General features: G+C 33.5%; 1 protein-coding gene and 2 long non-coding RNA genes across 3 annotated transcripts; 2 read left to right on the top strand and 1 right to left on the bottom strand.

The window, feature by feature from the left end:
• Nucleotides 1-852: 852 nt before the first annotated feature.
• Nucleotides 853-13297, bottom strand: LOC120357449. The gene is made up of 5 exons (XR_005574457.1): nucleotides 13111-13297; nucleotides 4965-5172; nucleotides 4695-4861; nucleotides 1321-1546; nucleotides 853-1193 (listed from the first exon to the last, which is right to left on the bottom strand). It is a non-coding gene; the product is annotated as an uncharacterized LOC120357449 (long non-coding RNA).
• LOC120357448 lies at nucleotides 6663-8985 on the top strand. The gene is made up of 2 exons (XM_039447708.1): nucleotides 6663-7381; nucleotides 7991-8985. The coding sequence occupies exons 1-2, from the start codon at nucleotides 7130-7132 to the stop codon at nucleotides 8195-8197; spliced, it is 459 nt and encodes a 152-aa protein (XP_039303642.1). The 5' UTR covers nucleotides 6663-7129; the 3' UTR covers nucleotides 8198-8985.
• Nucleotides 13298-21935: 8638 nt separating the features above from the next.
• On the top strand, nucleotides 21936-22436 carry LOC113002882. Its single transcript, XR_005574922.1, has 2 exons — nucleotides 21936-22126; nucleotides 22222-22436. It is a non-coding gene; the product is annotated as an uncharacterized LOC113002882 (long non-coding RNA).
• The last annotated feature ends 208 nt before the right edge of the window (nucleotides 22437-22644 follow it).

Below are 22644 nucleotides of genomic sequence, written 5' to 3'. Positions count from 1 at the left end.
ACTCGGTGAAATTTTTTGTGAGACAGCATCAATTGTCGTGGATGTACTTGCACAGATTGTGTTTTTTTTTTACCATGTATTAAAATTTTGCTTTTCTGTTTATAATTAACCGTTATTTAGTATGATGGAAAACAATTGTTATTTTTATAATTTTTCTTATTTTATTTTGTATAAACATTTATTAAAAATATTTAAAAATTTTTCTAGCTTAGTCTAGGGACTCTAGCAATATGCTCTCACAACGCCGTAGTGCGATTTTTGTATGTACTATCTCCGTCACCATAAATCCTTGAAATTTTTCTACACATGAAAAATATTTAATATTTATTTTGTAACAAAACATTTGTGTGCTAATAAATTTATAATATAATAAAATATATTATACAAAATGTCAAAAAGTGTTGCAAACTTTAATATTTAATAATAGAGATTTAATAAAATTACTTTTTAGCAATTTTGCTTTGTCAAAGATATGATAAAGTTATTTTCGAAAGAATTACAAACAAATTAACTTTATATGTCATTTAAAAGACATTTTGAAATAACAAAATACTTTTTATACTTACAATTGTAGCCAATTTTCTTTTGAGAACAAAATTATTAAAACAGATAATCAAGGTTTAATCACCGATTCCGACAATAAATATTAATCGCATGAGAAGTAAAACTTGTAACACTTTTAATTTTATACTTTGTATAATCATAAAATATATACAGATATAACTATACAAATACACGTATCATTTAATGTACACGAGTCCAAATTTTCTTTATTACTTTCAACATTTTCCTCACCATTATCTTTTTTCATTCTTTTATTTTTTACATTAATTTCTGTTATTATATCTCTTTTTTTATTCTTTGATACAGTTATAGACATATGAGTGTCTGTCAACATATTATATGACTGGGATGATAACGATGATGATGATGATGCCGAATGATCATGTACATATTGTGAATTTTTGCATTTACTATCACTCGTTTTCGTATTCTGAGCAACTTTATGCAAATTAATTTTTGGAAATGGTTTTATCACAGATTCTACAATTTGTGTATCAAAAACTGTATCACTATTAAATTTTTTAGCAGCTCTTATTTTTCTTTTTTTTTATTTTTCTTCACTAACATCGATATTTAAATCTGAGGTAATTTCTGCTAATTTTAATTTTTTTTTCCAGATTCAAAAGTTTCTAAAATAATAAAATAGATTATTTTTTATAGGTTCACCAACGATACTAATAACTCTAATATCACTATACAAAAAAATTACATAAGGATATCTGAACATATATTTAAAAGAATAAATTTTTTACTTACGAGCACTACCTAATATTGTTGTAACGTCGTACAAAGTCCAATTCTTTCTAACAGAATACCTGTTTTTCACAGCTTTGTCATATTTCGATATGTCTGTGAAATTAGGTCAGTATGCCTTAGTTTTAGCTGTAGTAGTGAACCAAGTGTACGGTATAAGTTGAATTCCATCACCAAATTCAATAATATAGTAGGGACTTTCTTCTTTGCTCATGTTTATTATTTTTACCTACAATGCGACACAACATAATATAATATAATAATACACACAAATAAAAATATTAGTATTATACACTAAAATATTTACAATGATATAATATCCCGTTGTCTTGATATACGAGTACATTAGCTTTAGTTTGTTAGAAAAAAGCATTTTTAAACATCATAAATCTGTTTCAATTATTTTATTGTGCAGAAGAGGAATAATAATAAATTTATCATTGTTATATGAATATCTTGTATATTTTTTAATAACAAAACGTAGGGGCCATATTTTAAGATCAGATAATTGTAATACCATATATATATGTATATCAAGAACAGATGAATCACATGGTATGTCATAATAATTATCTTTTTGCTGAAACTTTTGACCTATAATTACTAATTCTTTGTTTTCAGAACTGTATGCAATATTACGAAATAATATTATTGTATTATCTTCTAATCCACAGCAATTGTTTGCAGGACTATTTGCGTCTAATTTAAAAAAAGTACATTCAGCTGATTTGTATTGTGGATTACTTGATAGAAGTAATAACGGACTATTGCAATGACATGTAGATATTATTGAATACAATTGTTTTTTTGTTCTTTTTATTTTAGTCGTTATATTTTGTGCTTCGTGATATCTTCGAAATAATTGTTGTAAAGATTTGTCACTTTTTCTTAAAATTTTTTTTAGTTTCTGCATAAAGTTCTCAAATTTAAAAGCACTAAAATTATCTAGAATACCAAAATTTTTGACATTGTTAGTAATATGACTCAAGTTGTATACGTTATGTGATACATGATGTTTGCTATATAATTTTCCAAATAATTCAATAAAATGTTGCAATAATGTTTCGGCATAATCCCTATAAGCAATTGTATTGTTTCCATTACATAATATTCTAATTGCTACATGCAAACTAATAAAATTATTGTAATTATTGTAATTATCTTGTGGTAATACTGGTTTTAAAATTATTGGACCAGTATACAAAAGTATTTGACAAAATTCTGTAGTTTTTCACAATTTTACATATTTTATTGAGCGTGGTTTATGTGCAAATTCTTTTGGTATAAAACTTTTTATATTTTCCAATGCAACAGAAATTCTCTGTATATCATAATATTGTAAACGGCATCTTACATTTTCGTATATCCATAAATAAAGTAATTTACGCATAACACCTAACATATTAATAAGTATAACACCATAAACATATTAAATGCATGTAATCAAGTACAAAATCTTTTACAAAATCAAGGTTAGGAATTTCTTTAAGTGAAGTATGTGATATATATATGATAGGATTTGTTTGTATGCATTCTAAAATCTTTATCTGTACGTTTAGGAGCATTAATTTCAGGAAAACATATTTGGTTTTGTTTATAAACATCTTCAACTGCACATTTTGTACAACTATAATATCCAGTATGCCCTCTACATTGCAAAATACAAGATTTAGCTGGACAATCACATACAAAATACTTAATTTTAAATAGAAACTGAAAATTATTGATTAAAATTTCATTTGCATACAGGTCTTTAGTCTCAGACAAAAAATCATGTAAAAAATCATTAACATTTTTCGGTTTCTCTTCACCACAATAAACTCCAATAATAAAAACTTTTCCATGTGGTACAATAGATCTTAAAATTGGCCGAAATGAATTGCCGGAAGATTTACTAATTGGAAGGCCGTCTATATTAATTGCTATTTTAATAATAGTATTAAAGTTTGCTGTCAAAGTTTTTTCTTCAAATGTATGTTTTATACTGTTACTTAAGCCAAAATGCACGTATTCTCCAGATTCAATCGTTTTTACAACATATTGTGTTGGCGTATTAAGCAATGTTCTTGCATCCTGAGATAACGTAGAAAAACATTGATAACTTCTTAATTCTTGCAATAATGTAGACAGTGCGGTATGCGTAATATGATTTTGTAAAGTCCATTGGGTCAAAAATTTTTTTTATTTTATAGTATCATTAAATAATTCATATTTTTTAACTGATCAAATTGTACATTTAAATTTATATTTTTCTCAAACTGGGCAAATGAGCTTTCATCAGTATGCAACATGTATAGAATATCGCTGAAATAATTTGTCTACTTTGACTGATTGAATTGTTCAATTGGATTTATACTTTTATTTAACTAAGAAAATAACAGTCGTTAACTTCAGTATGCAATATGTTTTGTAATTCACATGGTTCTGTAAATATTGTTACTTCTTGTTCAAAATCTTTGTTATTAGAATGATTTGTTACTATTAATTTATCATTGTATAACAATGACTTCTCTTCATCGATATAATTATTATCTTTAGTTACACATTTTTCAGAAGATAAAAATATTTCATTGTAAATTTTATTGCTTTCAATTTGTATAAGTTTTCTTTTATGTCTGTCTGTAATAGAATTTAAGTTTTTCTTTGCTTTCTTTGTTTTTATTTTATTCTCTTTTCTACTTTTACTATTCATATTTATACTTCTGTAAAAATTAAAGTATTTTTAATACATATTACGGATATTTAAATAAAGCTTGGTTGCACTAACGTTGTTTTGGATTTAAATAAGACTTAAACGTGTATCTATCTTTTTTTCTTTTTAAATAAAAAAAGACACATTTAAATTTTACTTAAAACTAAAATAACGTTCATGCAATCGTGCCTAAGTAGTATAAATATATCTGTACAGATAATATATATTATATATTATAATTATGGCTAACTTTGTCTTGCACGCTTTTGTATTGAAAATATTGTTCTATTTCCCTTGAAAAAAAAGTTGATAAACTTGTTCACTCATAATGATGCTATAGGTGAAGCTCATTGGTTAAAACATCAGGTTAAGTTTAACTACAAGTTAACCAGATAATGAAAAACCGGGCCTAAGATGTACTGAACATATTCACTTTTAAAGGATAAGTTATTCCCTGAATATCTTATACGGGAATGATTTTATAATTTACTTATAATATTATAATATACTGGCGATATCTTCAGGAAATTGAAATATATTTCGTATATCCGCGATAATTTTAGTCCGATATCCTACAGATCTTCATTGCTGTGTAGGACACGTGTTTACAGTGTTTAAAGTAAATTTTTAATATCACCAGCCGCTGTGATTGTCTGTGTGCAATAGTACTGTGCGCTATCGGTACCTTCTCGGATAACATATGTATGATAAACTGCTACATAATATACAACAATAGCGCTCCAACAAGTTTACACAAATCCAAATCTTTCGCTGCATTCATGAATCGTCTTGAGTAGATTTGTATGGAGTTTATCATACGTCTCGTGCACTGGCAGATCCAGTAAATTGAAACTGCAATTAGAAAATACAATTTTAGCTCCGTAATTTTATATTGATTTAATTTCAGCTTATACACGTAAGAATATTAAAAAAATTTCTTTCCTCATATATTTACCAAGCATGTGCAAATGGAAGCCTGTCTGTTGACTTATCTTCTTTGAGATAATTGAAACTTTTGTACGCCGTTCATGTCTTCTAACAGCAAAACCTTGTAACGGCAAAACCTTGTAACGGACGACGGATTTGTTACCACAGTAACAAATTGTAAGTACTTCGCACGATCCGCTTGATCAAAATCTCGTAATGCACCAGAACTATTGAATCTGTGAGTGAGAAAAAAAATAAAATATGGTATAATTCAATTCTTTCAAATTTGAAATAATACAAAATGTGCCTGAAAAGACGTAGCAGTGTGTTTATGATGCTCACAAAAAAGGTTTGCAAACCCGCAAATTCAAAAAATTCTGAAATTTTGTATACACATACAGGGTGACCCTCGTGCGATTTTAACTTAGGTAGCCAAATAACTCGAAAAATAAGCACACTACGAAAAAATGTTTAGAATCAAAATTTCGTCATTTTGAGGGGGACGTACAATGACGTTAAAATCAGCCCTCCCACTCCTCCCACTGAGTGGTGAGGGGGTCAAGTTTAAAATCTTAAACGAGAACCCCTATTTTTTATTGCATATTCGGAATCTTTGGCTAAAAACACATACAATTTGTCTGAAACATTTTCTCGATTCATGATAGATGGCGCTGTAATCGACAACATTCAATTTCTTTGATTTCTCTTACTGAGAACCCATGCTTACGATTCTGCAATAAATTAACAATAAAAATACCACGTTTTTATTGTTAATACTCAAAATTAGTCTTAAAACAAACTTCTCATTATTTTTTATTACTCATTAATTATTTCTCAAGAAACTGCTTTTAGCGTAACCCAGGAACAATGACGAGGACGTAGCAGTTTTCTGTTCCAAATTGTGAGAGGTGAGGGGACTCACGTTAATCAAGCACCCTAAAAGGAACATATAAGTAAAATAAATAAAATAAAGAATAAGGATGAAATTATAGACAAATTAAAGAATTTAAATAAATAAATGAGAGGAATAAATAAGATAATTTCAAAATCAAAAATTAAAAAAATTAATCTAATTAAAAAAAATTGAATTCTGAAGAGAATCCGATTATTTGAAATTGGATTAAATCCACATTCAAATGGAATTGTTTTTACACGATCTTGGAATAATTTTTTAAAAATTAATAAAAAGCTTAGCAAAAAAGAATGGTGAAAGTACTCCCACGGCTTTTCAAGGCGGCCTTTTATCTATATGAAGACGTATCCAAGATAGAGTGAAAAAACCATTTTTTTACATTTTTACGATTTTCTTAGTAACAAATCAAATAAAATTTTGAAAACTTCTGAAAAATCAATTACATTTAGATATTAATAAAAATATTTTTTACATCTACGAATATCGACACGTGTCCGGAGCAACGGTCTTGATTTCGCGGTTCTCACGCGAAACCGTATTATCTTATATCTCTACCGTAACCTCTACCACAGTTGGTCATGAGGTCGCTAAAAAAATTTTTTTTAATTAGATGTTATCAAGACTTATCAAAATAAGTCTTTAAATCTTGGTATTATAAAATAAATAAATATTTGATATTAAATTCTGCATGCAGTGATAAAGTAATAAAGTTGTATTACAAATGTAAGCGTTATAATTCAAACGTCTAATATTAGTTGACGCGTTATTGAGAAGATAGCGCTGCCGCGGAAAGAAAAGCAGGAGACGAGAGTCGTGCATAGGCGTTACTACAGACAAGTCGTCACCGGCAAGTATAGATCGCCCAAGCATTACCATATCGGAAATAAACGGAATAGTTTTGAAGTCGGAATACGACTGATTATTGTGATTTTGTAAAATCCCCGCCTCCCCCGTCTTAAAATTTATCAGAAGTGGGACCAGCGATCTGGAGCATTTTTCGGAATCTTGACGAGAGAAAAAGGATCGGGACGGGCGATCGAAGCGAGGATCGTGGGGCGAGGAGCGAGAGGAGCGCAATTGTGACGCGGCACTCAGGAATTTAGCTGCGAAAGACGGTTGAGACAGGCTGTTTACGAGAATATTTTCGTACTTTCGAGAACATTTGGAAGTGATGCAGATTGATTTTTGGAACATTTGGTGATTAATTGCATCAGGGAATTGGTGAATCGAAATTTTGTTAGTGGCCTGTAGACCGGAGTATTGCAGAATTGGAGCACCTCATGAGTTCTTTAAAGGAGTGCACGACTGTTCAACTGAAGGAAATCCTGAGGAAATTCGGATTGTCGGCTACCGGAAACAAAGCGGAGCTCGTCGCTAGAGTGTTGCATGCGGACCCGGAGGAAAAGAGATGGCGAGATGCGATGGGAGGCGCGCAGACGGAGGAGGCTGGAGCATCGCTGACGTTGGATAATTCGTTGGATGACACCGACAGGTTGGAGCAAGCGGGTAATGCTAATATGCGGCAACACGAGGTAAGCGACCAGAATCATTCTTGGGAGCTGGAATTAGTGCAAAGAGAGCGTCGCCTCGTTGAAAGAGAGAGAGCGTTATTGAGACGTGAGAGGGAAATCGTCGAAAATTCCCCTTCCACGGTAAGCGCCCGAAGCGCGGGAACAAATGCTAATATTAAAGTTATCGGTGCCTTACTCAATGATTTTAATGGTGTCCATCAACCCTTTTCAAAGTGGGAGCGGCAAGTACGCTTATTGCGCGGCTCGTATGAATTAGATGACAAAACGGCTAAAATTCTCGTGGCCTCTCACCTTAAAGGAAAAGCGCAGGCTTGGTTCTACTCTAAACCGGAGATTTTAGAATGTGATTGTGATGAGATTTTAAGACAATTGAAAGACATGTTCGACTTCCGGCCCAATCAATTTGAGCTTCGTAAGCAGTTCGAAGCGAGAACGTGGCGGGCAAACGAGACTTTTTGTGATTATTACCACGATAAAATCATTAAAGCTAACGAAATTTCGGTGTCGGGTAGTGAATTGATAGACTATGTAATCGACGGTATTCCGGATCAGCAGTTGCGAAACCATGCTAGAATGCAGCAATTTTCTTCAATGTCTATGTTTTTGCAGGCATTTAAGCAAATCTCGTTGCGATTGGAGCGGAAAGACTATCATAACCGTTACGCGGAGAGATTTGGATTCGACAGGAGGAAAGCGCGGAAAGAAAACCAAAATATTGTCGGTCGTGATCTTCGTTGCTACAATTGTGGCATGGTGGGCCATACATCGAGGGACTGTAAGCAGCGCAGGCGAGAGTGGGGATCCTGTTTTGAATGAGGTGAAATGGGACACAGAGTGAAGGACTGCCCGAAGAAAGAAAGTAGGAAGGAGGAAGAAGTACACAACATCGACAGGTTAGCTGACGAAGACGAATTCCGAAAGAATGTTACTTTGCGTTATTCGGGCGATGATTCGGTTGCTTATGTCGTGTCCTTGAACGCTTTGTTGGATACAGGGAGTCCAATAAGTCTGGTTAAGAATAGTTTCATAGCAAATCCTTCACGGAAAGACGTGCAATATTACACTGATAAATTTAGCGGAATAAATAATTCAAAATTAGTTGTATTGGGTACAGTAGAAGCTAGCGTCACCTTAGATAATATTACAAAGAACAATATTGTTCTGATCGTCGTGCCCGACAATACCATGGCGTCAGACATTGTGTTAGGACGCAATGCGTTGAGAAAATTTAACTTAGCTCTTGCGGATAAAGGAGTGACGGAGGAAAACGAAGCTATTAGCGCGATTATGAATATTGATACTAGCTCACAGGAACAGAACATTACGGAGTCCTTGGAAGTTGACGAAACGGTGTCGGTAAAAAATAAACTAATATTGAGCGAACTATTTACAAATCATTATGTCAATCCGGTGCGACCTGAGTCGCCAGAAGTTATGGCGGAGTTAAAGTTGAATGTTAAAGATTCGTAGCCTTTTTATTTCCAGCCTAGGCGATTGTCTTTTGCGGAGAAAGAAAAATTGCGGTTAATTTTGAACGAATTAGAGGCGGGAAAAATTATACGACCCAGTTACTCGGAATATGCGTCTCCAATAGTTTTAGTAAAGAAAAAGAATGGAGAGATGCGCATGTGCGTTGATTTTCGCGCTCTGAATAAAGTGATGGTGCGAGATAATCATCCCATACCGCTCATAGAAGACCAATTAATGTTATTATATAATAAAAGAATTTTCAGTCGTTTGGACTTGAGAAATGGATTCTTTCATATTCGGATGTCGGAAGAGTCTATAAAATATACTGCTTTTATTACGCCCTTAGGGCAATATGAATTCCTTAGAATGCCTTTCGGCCTAAAAGTCGACCCAGCAAGATTTCAGCGCTTTATTTATGAAGTATTTAAAGAATTAATAGAGAAAGGCGACCTTGCGGTGTACTTGGATGATATTCTCGTAGTATCCGAAACTTTAGAGCATCACTTAGACGTATTAAAGCAGGTATTTTGTCTGTTAGTAAAAAATCGGATGGAATTGAGGCTGGATAAATGCCAATTTTTGAGCACAAAAATTGAATATTTAGGATATAGTGTTACTCCCGAAGGAATAAGACCATCGGAGGACGGATTAGCTGCAATTAAGCGTTTTCCAGTTCCAAAAAATGCACGAGAAGTGCATAGTTTCGTTGGATTAAGTTCCTATTTTAGGAAATTTATCGAAGATTTTGCAATTCTGGCAAAACCATTGTATGATTTAACAAAAGAAAACGTACCTTTTGTTTTTGGTCAGAAGGAATGGAAAGCGTTCGAAGAAATTAAGAGCAGGCTAATTTCTAGTCCGATATTAGCAATTTACAGTCATAGAGATGATACCGAGTTGCACTGCGACGCTAGTGCGTTGGGATTCGGTGCGATCTTAATGCAGCGTAAAGCAGATCTTAAGTTCCATCCTATTTTTTATTTTTTCAAGCGAACCACGGAAACCGAAAGTCGTTATCACAGCTTTGAGCTGGAGACACTCGCTATAATATATGCCTTGCGTCGATTTAGGATTTATTTGTACGGGATACATTTTAAAATTGTTACCGATTGCGAATCGTTGAAACTTACGCTTAGTAAAAAAGAAATAAATCCAAGAATAGCGCGCTGGGCTTTGGAGTTGCAGGACTATGATTATGCAGTAGAGCACAGACCCGGTTTGCGTATGCGTCATGTAGATGCGCTTAGTCGTGCGACGAACATTTTAATTATTGAGGATAATCCGCTTGAATATAATTTAGCGATTGCTCAAAGCCAAGATCCGATAATTAAAGAATTGCGAGATCAGTTGGAAAAATCCGAAAGTTCGAAATTTGAAATGCGAAACGGTATAATATATCGAAAATAACCTGATCAGATATTGTTTTATGTACCGTCGGCTATGGAGCGCAATGTGCTGTATAAGTATCACGATAAAATGGGGCATTTTGGGGTGAAAAAAACTGTTCACGTTATCAAACAGAATTATTGGTTTCCTAAATTAAAAGAGAAGGTCGAATCTCATGTCAGAAATTGCTTGAAGTGTATCGCCTATTCTCCGGTGTCGGGACGTAAGGAGGGATATCTGCATAGTATTCCAAAGGGGAATGTACCGTTTAATACTTTGCACATTGATTATTATGGCCCGGTAGATAGAGCGCGGTTGGTTAAGCAATATGTATTTCTGATAGTGGATGCCTTCACTAAATATGTCAAATTATATCCGACAAAACATGCCTCGACTTCGGAAGCGATACGATGTCTAGATGATTATTTTGTCAATTATAGCCGACCTGGGGTAATAATATCAGATCGCGGTGCTTCATTTACTTCGCGAGAATTCTGTGATTTTGTTAACGGAAATGATGTTAAGCACATTCTGATAGCGACAGGCTCACCGCAAGCGAACGGACAAGTCGAACGTATTAACAGAATACTTACTCCTATGTTAGCCAAGCTGGTCGATAACGAAAATGGAAAATATTGGTATAAAGTGTTGAGAAACGTAGAGTACTCATTAAATAATACATTAAATAAGAGCATTGGTACTACCCCCAGTGAAGCTTTATTTGGTATCAGCCAGCGGGGTAAAGTGCGAGATGAAATAGCGACCTATTTGCAGAATAATCGATGTGAGAGTGATAGAAATATAAATCGACTCAGATCAAACATTGTAAAAAACACCGAACTATCTCAGAAACGGAACGAATCTATTGTAAATCGGAAGCGAAAAAAACCTTATCATTATGAAAAGGGAGATTTAATCATGATTCGAAATTTTGATAACACTGCAGGAGCTTCGAGAAAATTAATACCGCAATTTAAAGGACCTTATAAAATTGTAAAATGTCTGCGACATGATCACTATGTCGTTGCTGACGAGGATGGTTATCAAAATACTCAGCGACCGTACCGTGGTGTTTGGCAAGCATGTAATATGCGACCGTGGAGAAACATTGACTGACTCCAGAGTTGCTCTAGTATTGTTATAGATTTCTTTTATTGTACATAGCGCTGGGACACGTATTTGTCAATATATTAATAGCATGTAAGTTTGAGAATTCTAATTTAAATTTTATATGTCCGAGGACGGACAACGGTCAGGCTGGCCGAATTGTAAGCGTTATAATTCAAACGTCTAATATTAGTTGACGCGTTATTGAGAAGATAGCGCTGCCGCAGAAAGAAAAGCAAGAGACGAGAGTCGTGCATAGGCGTTACTACAGACAAGTCGTCGCATGATGTAAAAAACAAGGTGAAACAACGCGCATCGTTGGCGGCTCGATGCGCGGTAAGAGGCGTGGCTCGATGTGATGAGCCAATGAAATTTGGGTCCAAATATATCCGCGCAATTTAAATACGAAACAATCATATGTAGTCACACATACTTAAAATGTAGATGCTGTTAAAAAAAATAAATATAAAAATGTAAAAATACTTGAAATTTATTATCTTTAACAAAAATCATTGTTGCAATAAACACTGTTGTTATAAACATGAAATACAACAATTTAGCCATACACATAAGCTCATTCTTATAACTTTCCAAATTTCTTCTAATTCAAGTTTACAAAATTTGAAATAACAATTATCACAATTTTTATTAATGTACAAAGTCTCAACCTTACCTTCACATTCTTCTTTTTTTAAGTAGCTTTGAATTTCTTCGATTCACCGATTATCTCCGATTCACGTATAAATGCAAGTATAAATACGTCCCAGTACCGGAGCCGTAGCCATATTGAATCTCAAAATTTGGACCCAGTTCTGATTGGTCTAGAGTATGGTCTACTGCGCATCTGGTTACTTGTTTCACCTTTCTTCTTACATCATGAGTCGTCGTAGGGACACCGGCAAGTATAGATCGCCCAAGCATTACCATGTCGGAAATAAACGGAATAGTTTTGAAGTCGGAATACGACTGATTATTGTGATTTTGTAAAATCCCCGCCTCCCCCGTCTTAAACAAATTAATAGAAAAATACAAAATATGATGAATTGCTTAATTATAAATATTAAATTTAATGATCGTGAAATTGCAAATCGTGAAATTTAAAATTCGAAACTCTCAAAAATCCTCATTTATTATTGCATATTCTCACTTTGAGAACTTTCGAAAATGTTAAAATAAAGTTTTTTTATTGAGGACATTCAAATTACAAAACTTGAAAGTTACGAGTTTATTCTTTATACTGTGAATTGGTAATTTTAACGGTTTCTGAATAACGAAATTACGTTTAAAAATATTAATTTGCATCCCAAATGTAGACGTATATCATTTAACATGTCGACCAAGATACCCGTTTTAAATTTATTCTATACAATAAATAAGATTCGCGTCGGCGGCAACGCAGTCGCTGGAAACGTACAACCAAATTAATCCAACACGCGCGAGGCGACACGCACCGATAGGCTCCTCAGGCGGCCGTAGGACCACGGACGTAACACGACTCGCGCACGTGCGTGAGGGCTTTGCGGCTTCCCAGGAAGCCGGTCGTCCGCGAGCTTCTACGGCGGGACAGCTAAAGTACACGCGGCAGCCGACAACTGGGTGCGCCAACAAGATCTCGGGCTTGAGGTGGAGAGTCAACCAAACACTAAGAAGGTGCGTTCAATCGCCACGCGGCGGACGCACTCGCACACTAATCTAATGGCTCCACCTCAGAGCGCGAGCCGGTCGACACCGACAGCTCGTGGCTTCACACAGTTTCAGAGGGTCACCTCGACGACGACTCCAGTCTTCCTCCTGGTTCCTCGGGAGGATCCCTCTGAGATCCTCTGCCGGACACACTCGCTAGGGCCGGGCACTCTCGCCGATATCCCTCGCTCGCTCTCTCTAACGCACCATGTACGCCGAACGCCGGGTCGCACGCAAAAGTCGCGAGGATCGCGCTCGATGCGCGATCGATGGGCGCTACCCCTCCTACAGGGTACGCGATATCCTTGCGCCTCGCGGCGCGGCCTATCAGCGGCCGCCCTTATCTAGTCGTGACGTCACGGCAGCGCAGTGTCGAGTCTCTGCAGGTGTCGTGCGGTCCCCGTCGGCATCCGATATCCATGCCGCTCTCGCCGTCCTCGCGGACAACAGCAGCTTCCTTCCGAGGCGACGATCCTCCGTCGCTATTATTCCGGGTGAACAGCTGGCATCCGACGACCTTGCTCTGACCGTTCGTCCGCTCTAGCCTGTCCATCCTTGACCGCGAGCCCTCCGCGCGCAGCGCTTACTCGTCGCCACGTCGCCTCGTCCTCCTCTCCGTCGGCGGTTTCTCGTGCACCGGCCCTGAACGATCGTCCGCTCCCTTTCTGGCCGCCGTCAACATCCCTCGTCGTTGTTGCTCCTTCGGCGACGTGTGTCGAGGCGCCCAAGTTTACATAGAAATCAAGCCGCGAATAAATAAAAGAAATTAATAACGCTATAGCCTAGTTAGATAACGCTAGCCTGTTTTAGCTGTTTATTTTGTGTTAAATCTTGAGAGTTTTTGAATATTTTGTCTAAATGTATTTTTTCAAAAAAAATGTACAAAATCTTTAAAATGCGCCAGTTATAAAAATATTTTCACTTATAAAGTTAAACAGTGGAAAAACTCTAGGAATCGGTCGCTCTAAATGACTGTGGTCAATCACAACGTGGTCAAACTGGACACCTCGATGAGCAGTAAATTATGTGACAGATAAAATGGGCAAAATCTCTAGCAGCAGCGTACTTGGCGGGCCCGTTTTATTGGTAAAAGTTTAGAAATGAATATCTTTTCAATTGAGACATAAAATGATGGTCGTTTTATTTTTCTTGTTATTTAAGGAGAAGCAATAGTAAAATGAACTGTGTGTGTATGGGTACGTATATGTTAACTTACATCACATGTGCACAAACATGTACCATGTACATATATACATATGAATTGAAAATATAGCCTACACTTTAATCATTACTTACAAGACTTGTTAAATAATGATTAAATCAATTTTCAATACTGACATTGAATATAGTCTTAATAATGATATTAATATTTAACAAAATTAATTCAAATTCGGGTAAAAATGATGCTATAATGTACAGTATGCTAAAAAATAAAGAATTAGAAAAATTATTACGTGAATTTAACATAAAGATAAGCTTGTTGAATGTACAGAATTGTTTAGTTTGAATATTTACAATATTTATTATTACATTTAATATTAATCATCTGTTCGCGCGCAGACTTGAAACTTGAGATACTGTGTGACAGCGAAACAAAGTATTGAGACGGAGACGGTTTAGGCGACTGCCCGGCAAAGAAAACGTGAGTCAAAAAGGCGTTTTCTTTTTAAGGACCCGAATATTACCGCGCTCGAAGTATAACTCGCCCACTGCACTCTGAACGGACACAATGGTCATGCACGCATCGACGCCTATCGATAGCGGTACCAATCCGATCAAAGTCCGACAAGGGAAGCAAGCCATTTCAAAATTCGCTCACTCTAACTTTCGCGTACTACTTATCTCGAAATTCAATTGCGACTGCGACGCGCGTCTCGCTCTCGCGCCTTATAAAGACTGTGATCCTTCTAGAAAGATTCCGGCGGGAAAACGAGAGATCGTCAACAACATTCCGCTCTTCGGATCTTTCCAGAAAGATCGTCGAATACCGAAGGCATCAATATTTGTCGCTACGTTTGCAATCTAATACGGCCCGAGCGCACGCTCCCGCTCGCCGTTTGCCACGCTCAAGCGCATGTTCACACTCGCGGCCGTGCCATCGCCTGACGATGGTCGGCCCTCGCTTCCCGCTCGCGAACGTCGGTCTCCCGCGAAATCGGGAAGAGAGATAACGCCTCGCACCCCGTCCCCATCTCTCGCTCCATCCCGAACATCATCAAATAATGTAATTTTAAAATCTTGTGATTTACTTATAGCATATTACAAAAAATAATGAAAAAGTACATGTTAATTTCAAAGTAATTATTATTGTTATGAAAGTTATAACGTTATCCGCTAAATCGCTAAATCGTTGTAAAAGATAATTTTAACAGTATTAGTTATATTTAAAAAAATAATGGGCGCGTCAAGTAAGCTGCTGCTAGAAATTGTATGTATCATTTGTATGTATGTTTAAATGTATTTGATTCATGCAGGTTTTGTTGATGGTTTCTTGTTCGAAAAATATTTGATATTCAAATTTGTCCATTTTACATATGCACTATGTATGTTGGCTTTTTAAGGAATGGATTTTGTTTACTTCAATAATAATGAACTTAATCGACAATTATATCTGGAGAGGCAATTGTGAAAGCGGTAAGACAATATTCAATGGTAAAACGATAAAATAAAATACTTTTTTACTTATGCATAAAAAAGAATTTTTGATTCTAGTTTAATTAAAAAATGTAACAGTAATCGCTCTTTAGCTAGAGCACTAAAGGTATTCCAACGGTCTGCCAACGGTCCTTCCCCCTCTCCCGCTTCCTCACTACTTGCCTACGTCACGAGGCAGCGTATAAGCAAGGAGTGAGGAGACGGGGGAGAAAGGACTAAAATGGCGGACCATAGGAATACTCACATCTTTAGTGCTTTAGTTTGGCAAGGATCAAAGTTCAAGACTATGCTTTCATCCATTCAATTTTACTCAGAACTTGATCGGTTCAGCCGTTACTGAGATCTGAAAATCTCTTGCGCTTGGAAGTCGTCTATCGTACTCACGTAAAGAGACACGGTTTCTCACTTCTCCTTCGGAACGAATTAACATCTCCCATCCTTTATGACACGACATCCGACAGCGACACATGACGCATTGTAGAACCGGCCTAAGGCCGGTGCATTTGGCCAGTTTTTGCATGTGATCCGGAGAAACACTGTGAAATGTATGTGATTTATATTGATTCTCATAAAAACTGTAAACACCAAAACTGTATATAAGGGTAAACTTATTCTTTACTGTGTCACTCAAAAAGCAAGTAATAAAGTCGTAACAATACCTCGTTTGAATGAAATTCAATGTGCGCAAATCAATGCTCTTTTGGAAGAAAGATTGAATCAAAGTTATGTTACAAGGCAAACAGGTATTCATTCTTCATCTCTCAAGTTTGGGCTCGTTATCAAGAAAAAGGCGGATTTCGTCGAATTTTATGTAACGTCAGCTAAAGAAGATTGCCTCATCATCAATGAGACAAATCGAAATCCAGGTAATGCTGGCGGTAACTGACAAAAATGCATACATAACTTTGATACATTCTAACTCCTCAAAAAAATCGTAAAAACTTGATTTTTTTTTAATTTGCAGGGAAAACTCCAAATTTTACGATGGCTATTGTGACATTTGCGAAAAAAATTTATTCTACTCCACTGCCGTGGAGTGCGTCAAACTATGCAAATGTTTGGAAACAAAACACGTCTTTACTTTTAAAGAAACGGCGGAAGGAGGAAAGCAGAAATTCAAAATTGGTCAAATGCACCTTAAGAGACTTTAAGCTTTAATATAATAAAAATTTCAAGTACGATAATTCTTAACAAAATTATGATAATTTGAAATTGTGCAAAATTTTAGTATAAATGAGTGTTGCGATAATTTTATTGCCTAATGTATAATATTTTTTAGCAACATTACATCTTGGATCTTTGGCTTAAAAAACAATTTAGAAAATATTAAAGGATTAGAGAGAGATTAAAATAATATTGGAATACTAAAATATTGTGAACCATTAAAAGAGTATTTTCTAAAACGTTTCCACGATTGTTTTTATAATATAATTGAATTAAATGATGATGCTAAATATTTTATTATTGCTACCGTATGTCCCCCAAAATAGAAGCTTTGTTGGATACTTCCAAATTTAAGAGATATTAAATTACAATTTAATAAAGACACAGTAATCGATGTGATTGAAACAATAAACAATAGAAGTTCACTTACTTCGACGATTAATAATAAAGTGTACATTAATGAAAAGGAGCAACAGTTTTTCAATTTTATGAACATTTTATTATCTACTTCCTTATCTCAAAATAGTGTATATTTGGTTGAAATGGAATTTCTGCAATATGTAAACCATAATGATATTTCGCTGCAAAGTCTTAATAAATACTCAACAATTAGAATTAACGTTTGTTTAGTTTTGCTGGATTGATATTCTCACCTCGTTAAAAAATGATATATTTGGAAAATGTATATTGAAAACGAGTAAATAAATTATATAAATATTATGCTGTTATGAATATATTAATAACTAGCAATAGAAAATATAAAAAAATTAAAGTAGTAGAGAGATATTTTGACCGTTACTATATCAAATTGAACAAAAATGCTTTCAAGGCAGCTAAATCTACGTGCTTGTATTATTTGTGTGATTTTATATACTTCCTTCAAATTCAATGAACTACGTGCCAAATTAATTTTCAGTCATAACACAGTTTTAAATTAAACAAGATTAAGTAATATTACGTATTATTAAATTAAAATTAATATTAATTTTTTCCCCCCCCTCAAAAAACTGTAAAGAAATTATTGCGAAATTTCTTTACAGTTATTCTTTACAGATTATTTCTAGGATCACAAAGGATGAGTATAAAATGAGTGTAGATGAGTTTGTAACTTATTATTTGGATCTATGCAGTTTGAAGAGCGTAAGAAAATGTACAAAACACTTTATACTGACGAATAAAACAACTATTAACATAATTATAAATAATGCCGGCGTGTATGCGCATCCGTACGAGAAGACGATGGTCGGAAATGAATTGAGTCGGGAATGATTACAAGTCAACCATCTTTTGACCCTTCTACTTTTGCCTAAAATAAAATTGTCTCCCAATTGCAGAATAGTCAATCTCCCGTCAATTGCGCATATTTGTAAGTAAAATAATATTATGGTGTCTTTTTAAAAATTAAAATGTTTTTTTACATACGTTCATTAAAACGATTTTCTCGTTTAAAGTATTATTATAATAATAAAAATACTTATAAAAAAAATATTCTGTTATAGTTGGCGATACTAATTTTGATGACATTAATTTAAAGAGATCTTATTCGCCAATGATGAGCTACGCACAAAGTAAATTGGCAAACATTTTATTTACCAAAGCACTTGCTCATCGATTAAAAGATATGTAAAAGAATAACATGTATTTGGAGGATAAATCAGTTATTTAATACAGGTGTCTATCCAAAACTTTGCTCGCAATTTAAAACGCTTTTACTTCTCGCTTTGATATTGTCACACAAAAAGTAACAAAAAAAAGATCTTTGCTTGAATCCAAACTTGTTTATGCTTATAAAACAAAGACACTGACGGCATCTAATTCTGCAATCATAATATGATTAATTTATCTATCATCGTCTGCCTGTGAAGCCTATAACAATTATAACGTTTACACGATCCGATTTATGTGCCAAAGTTATCAAACTTGTCAATCACGGAAAAATAGAAGCGTTTTAAATAGCGAGCAAAGTTTTGGACTGATTTGGACAAACCTCATTTGATATATGTTAATTAATACTAAACAATCTTTAATTGATTAATTTGTTAGATAATGAAAAAGTGTACAAAAGATACTCTTGCACAAAGATTTTAATTTTTAGAAGCAAGTTTTTTTTTATTTTTAATTAAATAATTGATTTCATTGTGTATATGTATATATAGATATTTTATACTAAAAACTAATAAATAATAATAAATCATGCAATTGTCAATGTGCAATTATATATATATTTTTTAATCCATGTCTTTTCTTTAGAGCAATTAATTCATCTTATTATTCTGTACATAAAAAATATAGTTGCCCCAAAAATTATTAGTTTGAGATTTTATACTTCTTACCAAAATACATCCGTATAAAATATAAAATATTTAATAAATTGTTGACTTTTTAATAACTCTATTTTAATATTTTTACAGAATAAGTTATATTAAAAAAATTATGTTATTTAAGAAAAATCTATATATAATTTTATTTTAAAAAACAAGGAAAAAATTTTCTAATTAAAACTTTATGTAAGAAAGAAGCAAAATACAAGATCACTTCTGTGTCATGTAATTTCTATTTGATAAATTTTTCTTTTATTCTCATAATTTTAAAGATATTCAGAGTGGTAGTAGTTATATTGCCTCATTCTATATATTTGGTAGCATATGATATGATATAATTAATGCTTTTCTAATATTTAAAGGGGAAAATTATATTTAACAGATAGTTAAAAACTACAAAAATATAATACATTTTGCCATTCCGGGTGTAAATTTCAGCACTCTTTTATTATTTTTCTTCTCTGATTATTGAACATGAATAAATTTTAAACTATTATGTTTAATTTTCTTTTGCTTCTTGAAATTAGGACCTATATTGCAGTAATCAACCACTTTTCATCCACATGTTCTTGTATGGAATAGTTTTACATAATATTTAATATAGTATAATAATAAATAAATAAAATGCAGTGAGTTAAATCTCTCGAAAAAAATGATTACATTAGTACATAAATTTGGAAAATACATGTGTGAGCGGAGAATTCAGTTTTGATAAAGGTCCGTATACTAAATTATTCAATATTTTTTAATTAAACAAAGTTAAATTTAATGACTAATGAAATTAATTTACTTTAAAATTTGCATAAATATAAAACTAAATTAAAGTTATTTTTGAAAAACATTGTATTAAATTACAATGTAATTTTTAGAATTAGATTATTACATAATAAAATAGTTGTTACAATACTCGTATATGGATCATCAAAAATAAATGTAATATATATTATATTTGTAAAATAAGTTTATGCAATATAACTAAGAAATATTGCTATTTATTTATGAATATATTTTTTTACAATTTCTTTTTTTATAATTAAATTTTTACAGTAAAAATTATACTATAAAAGCAGGTAGAAACCTTTTTCACGACCGCTTAATAGCGATGACAGATTCGAGCCTCTAAAGGCTGAATTTTGGAACGCAACCTAAACTTCCGTGCATTATTCATACATAATCGCTGTGCGTGAAAAGATTCACGTGAACTCTCTATGAGTGAAAAATGAAAAAATGAAAAGTGAAAAGTGAAACGTGAAAAGTTCCACGTGAAATTACATGATTGACCCCCAGAGCTGAGCGGGAGAAGAGGCAGAGTCGAGACGCTGTGCAAGGTAATCATTTCTGGCTTTGTCCAGTAAGGTGTTTATCTTGTTACGCAGTATACGAAAAGTGATTAAAATAGAGGAGGAAGAACGCCTGCGAAAGGCTCTTCTGGCCGAGTTTCTTTCGCGCATAACTAAGCGCAGTTCCTGCCGAATCCATGGGGTGGGCGTAGGGTTGCCAACCGTCCGGTTTTGACCCAGACTGTCAGGTTTTTAAGAGTATTGTCCGGTGTCCGGTTGATAAGTTAAACCGGACATCATATGTCCGGTTTTTACGTATATTTAAATAATAAAATGGTATTTAGAGCGTAAGGAACTATTTAACAGATTTCCCGCTAATTTTCGTGGCACTTAGAATTTGAAATGGAGAGACCATTACTAAAACTGCGTTCGGAAATCTCACCCGATTGTTTGTATGTATCCTTTTTAAACAATATGGAGAAAATCGGCCACTCGGATGATTCGGGTGATGTTTCCGAACGCAGTTTAAGATCTGAACTCTAGTAGCAGACTAGTTTTAGGACAACAGATCTAAAAGAAAACAGTCTTCGATAATAGTTGCTCAATGGTTGCATAATTATTGTTTTGTTACATAAATATTGTAAAGTCTATTGAGCAGTTCATATAATTTATCAGTTTATTTTAATTCGTGACTCAGTGTTTTGATTATTTTACAGTGAAAGGTAATTAAGTATTATTTACATTCAGAGACACATTGATGACTTTGCCCAGTTAAAAATAATAATAAAATCAATGTCGATTCCATTATTATTATGGATATATAACAATGGATAGCTATATTCAAGAAATGTAATATTACTACAAATAACTTATTAAAAATAGTACAGGCTGTACTTTCAATACCAACAAGTAATGCTTTCCTAGAAAGAGTGTTCAGTTCAATGGGACAAATATGGACAAAGTCAAGAAACAGAATGGAAGTTGAATTAGTTAAAGCTGAATTATTTACTCTTATTAATTTTGATATGTCATGTAATGACTTCGCAAATTATACTAAATCTAAACCTAATCTATTAAAAGCTGTAAGAAATATAGAAAAATATGACTTTAAGTAATCGAATGAGCTTTAATATCCAAAAAATTTTTGAATATTTTGTTTTTACTCAAATATTTTTATTACTAAATATTTTTTTATTTTTGTTCAAAAAATCTTTTAAGTTTTAATAAATAAACATATTTTATTTTAATGTTAAACGTGTTAAATGTTTTAACAAAATGTTTATAACAAAATATTAGAAATTAAATATATGCGTATAAGATATAATAATATTTAATTTTAAGTTTAATAATAAAATTGATCTTCTATTAAATAATAATAATAAATTATTTATTTTATTGATCCAACTTATTTTTTAAATTGTTTAAAAAACAATATTATAAGTAATTTCTTATAAAATTTTGTGTTTACTCTAATTTTATGATTATTACTTATGATTCTTATAATTATTGTTTATGTTCGGTTTTGTCCGGTTCAATTTTGTTTCCGAAGACAAAATATCCGGTAATTTAATCTTTTTGAGTTGGCAACCCTAGGTGGGCGGCCTTCTAGCAGAGAAAGTGCGACGAGGAACTAGAGCGTCAAGAGTAGGAACTAGAGCGTCAAGAGTTCAATGCAGAAGGTTAGTAAAGCGATCTTATCGTCAAGCAAGACGGAGTACGGTGATCCAATCGAGAGTGGCTAGATGATTATGTAATGTCTCGAGGTTATATTTAGAGAAATCGCGAGCGGAGATGATACGAGGCGGAAGGCGATTAAAGCGACTATTAAGAGTGACCTCGATAAGATCGCTTGATGAGAGAAAGGATAGAGCACATTGACGATGGGATAGCACGAAGGCACTATTACTGACCAAGGAATGATCAAGAGAGAGAGAGAGAGAGAGAGAGAGAGAGAGAGAGAGAGAGAGAGAGAGAGAGAGAGAGAGAACTGGAACCAGATTCGTAAATAGAAGTTTATTATATTGCCATTTAAACATATGTACATATGTACAAGTATTTAATAAGAACTATTAATGTGAAAAATTATTAAAACTATTTGCTATAAAAAGTATTGAAATTCAGTAGCAAACATTTCGTAGCAAATATTAACATATTACTTTTACTTGTGAAATTTTATAAATCGTATTATTTAATTTTA

This window comes from Solenopsis invicta, chromosome 1 (assembly GCF_016802725.1).
Source record: "Solenopsis invicta isolate M01_SB chromosome 1, UNIL_Sinv_3.0, whole genome shotgun sequence".
Classification (NCBI taxonomy): domain Eukaryota; kingdom Metazoa; phylum Arthropoda; class Insecta; order Hymenoptera; family Formicidae; genus Solenopsis; species Solenopsis invicta.
The sequence above is the reverse complement of the archived record's forward strand: the minus strand, read 5'-3'. Positions and strand labels throughout refer to the sequence as shown.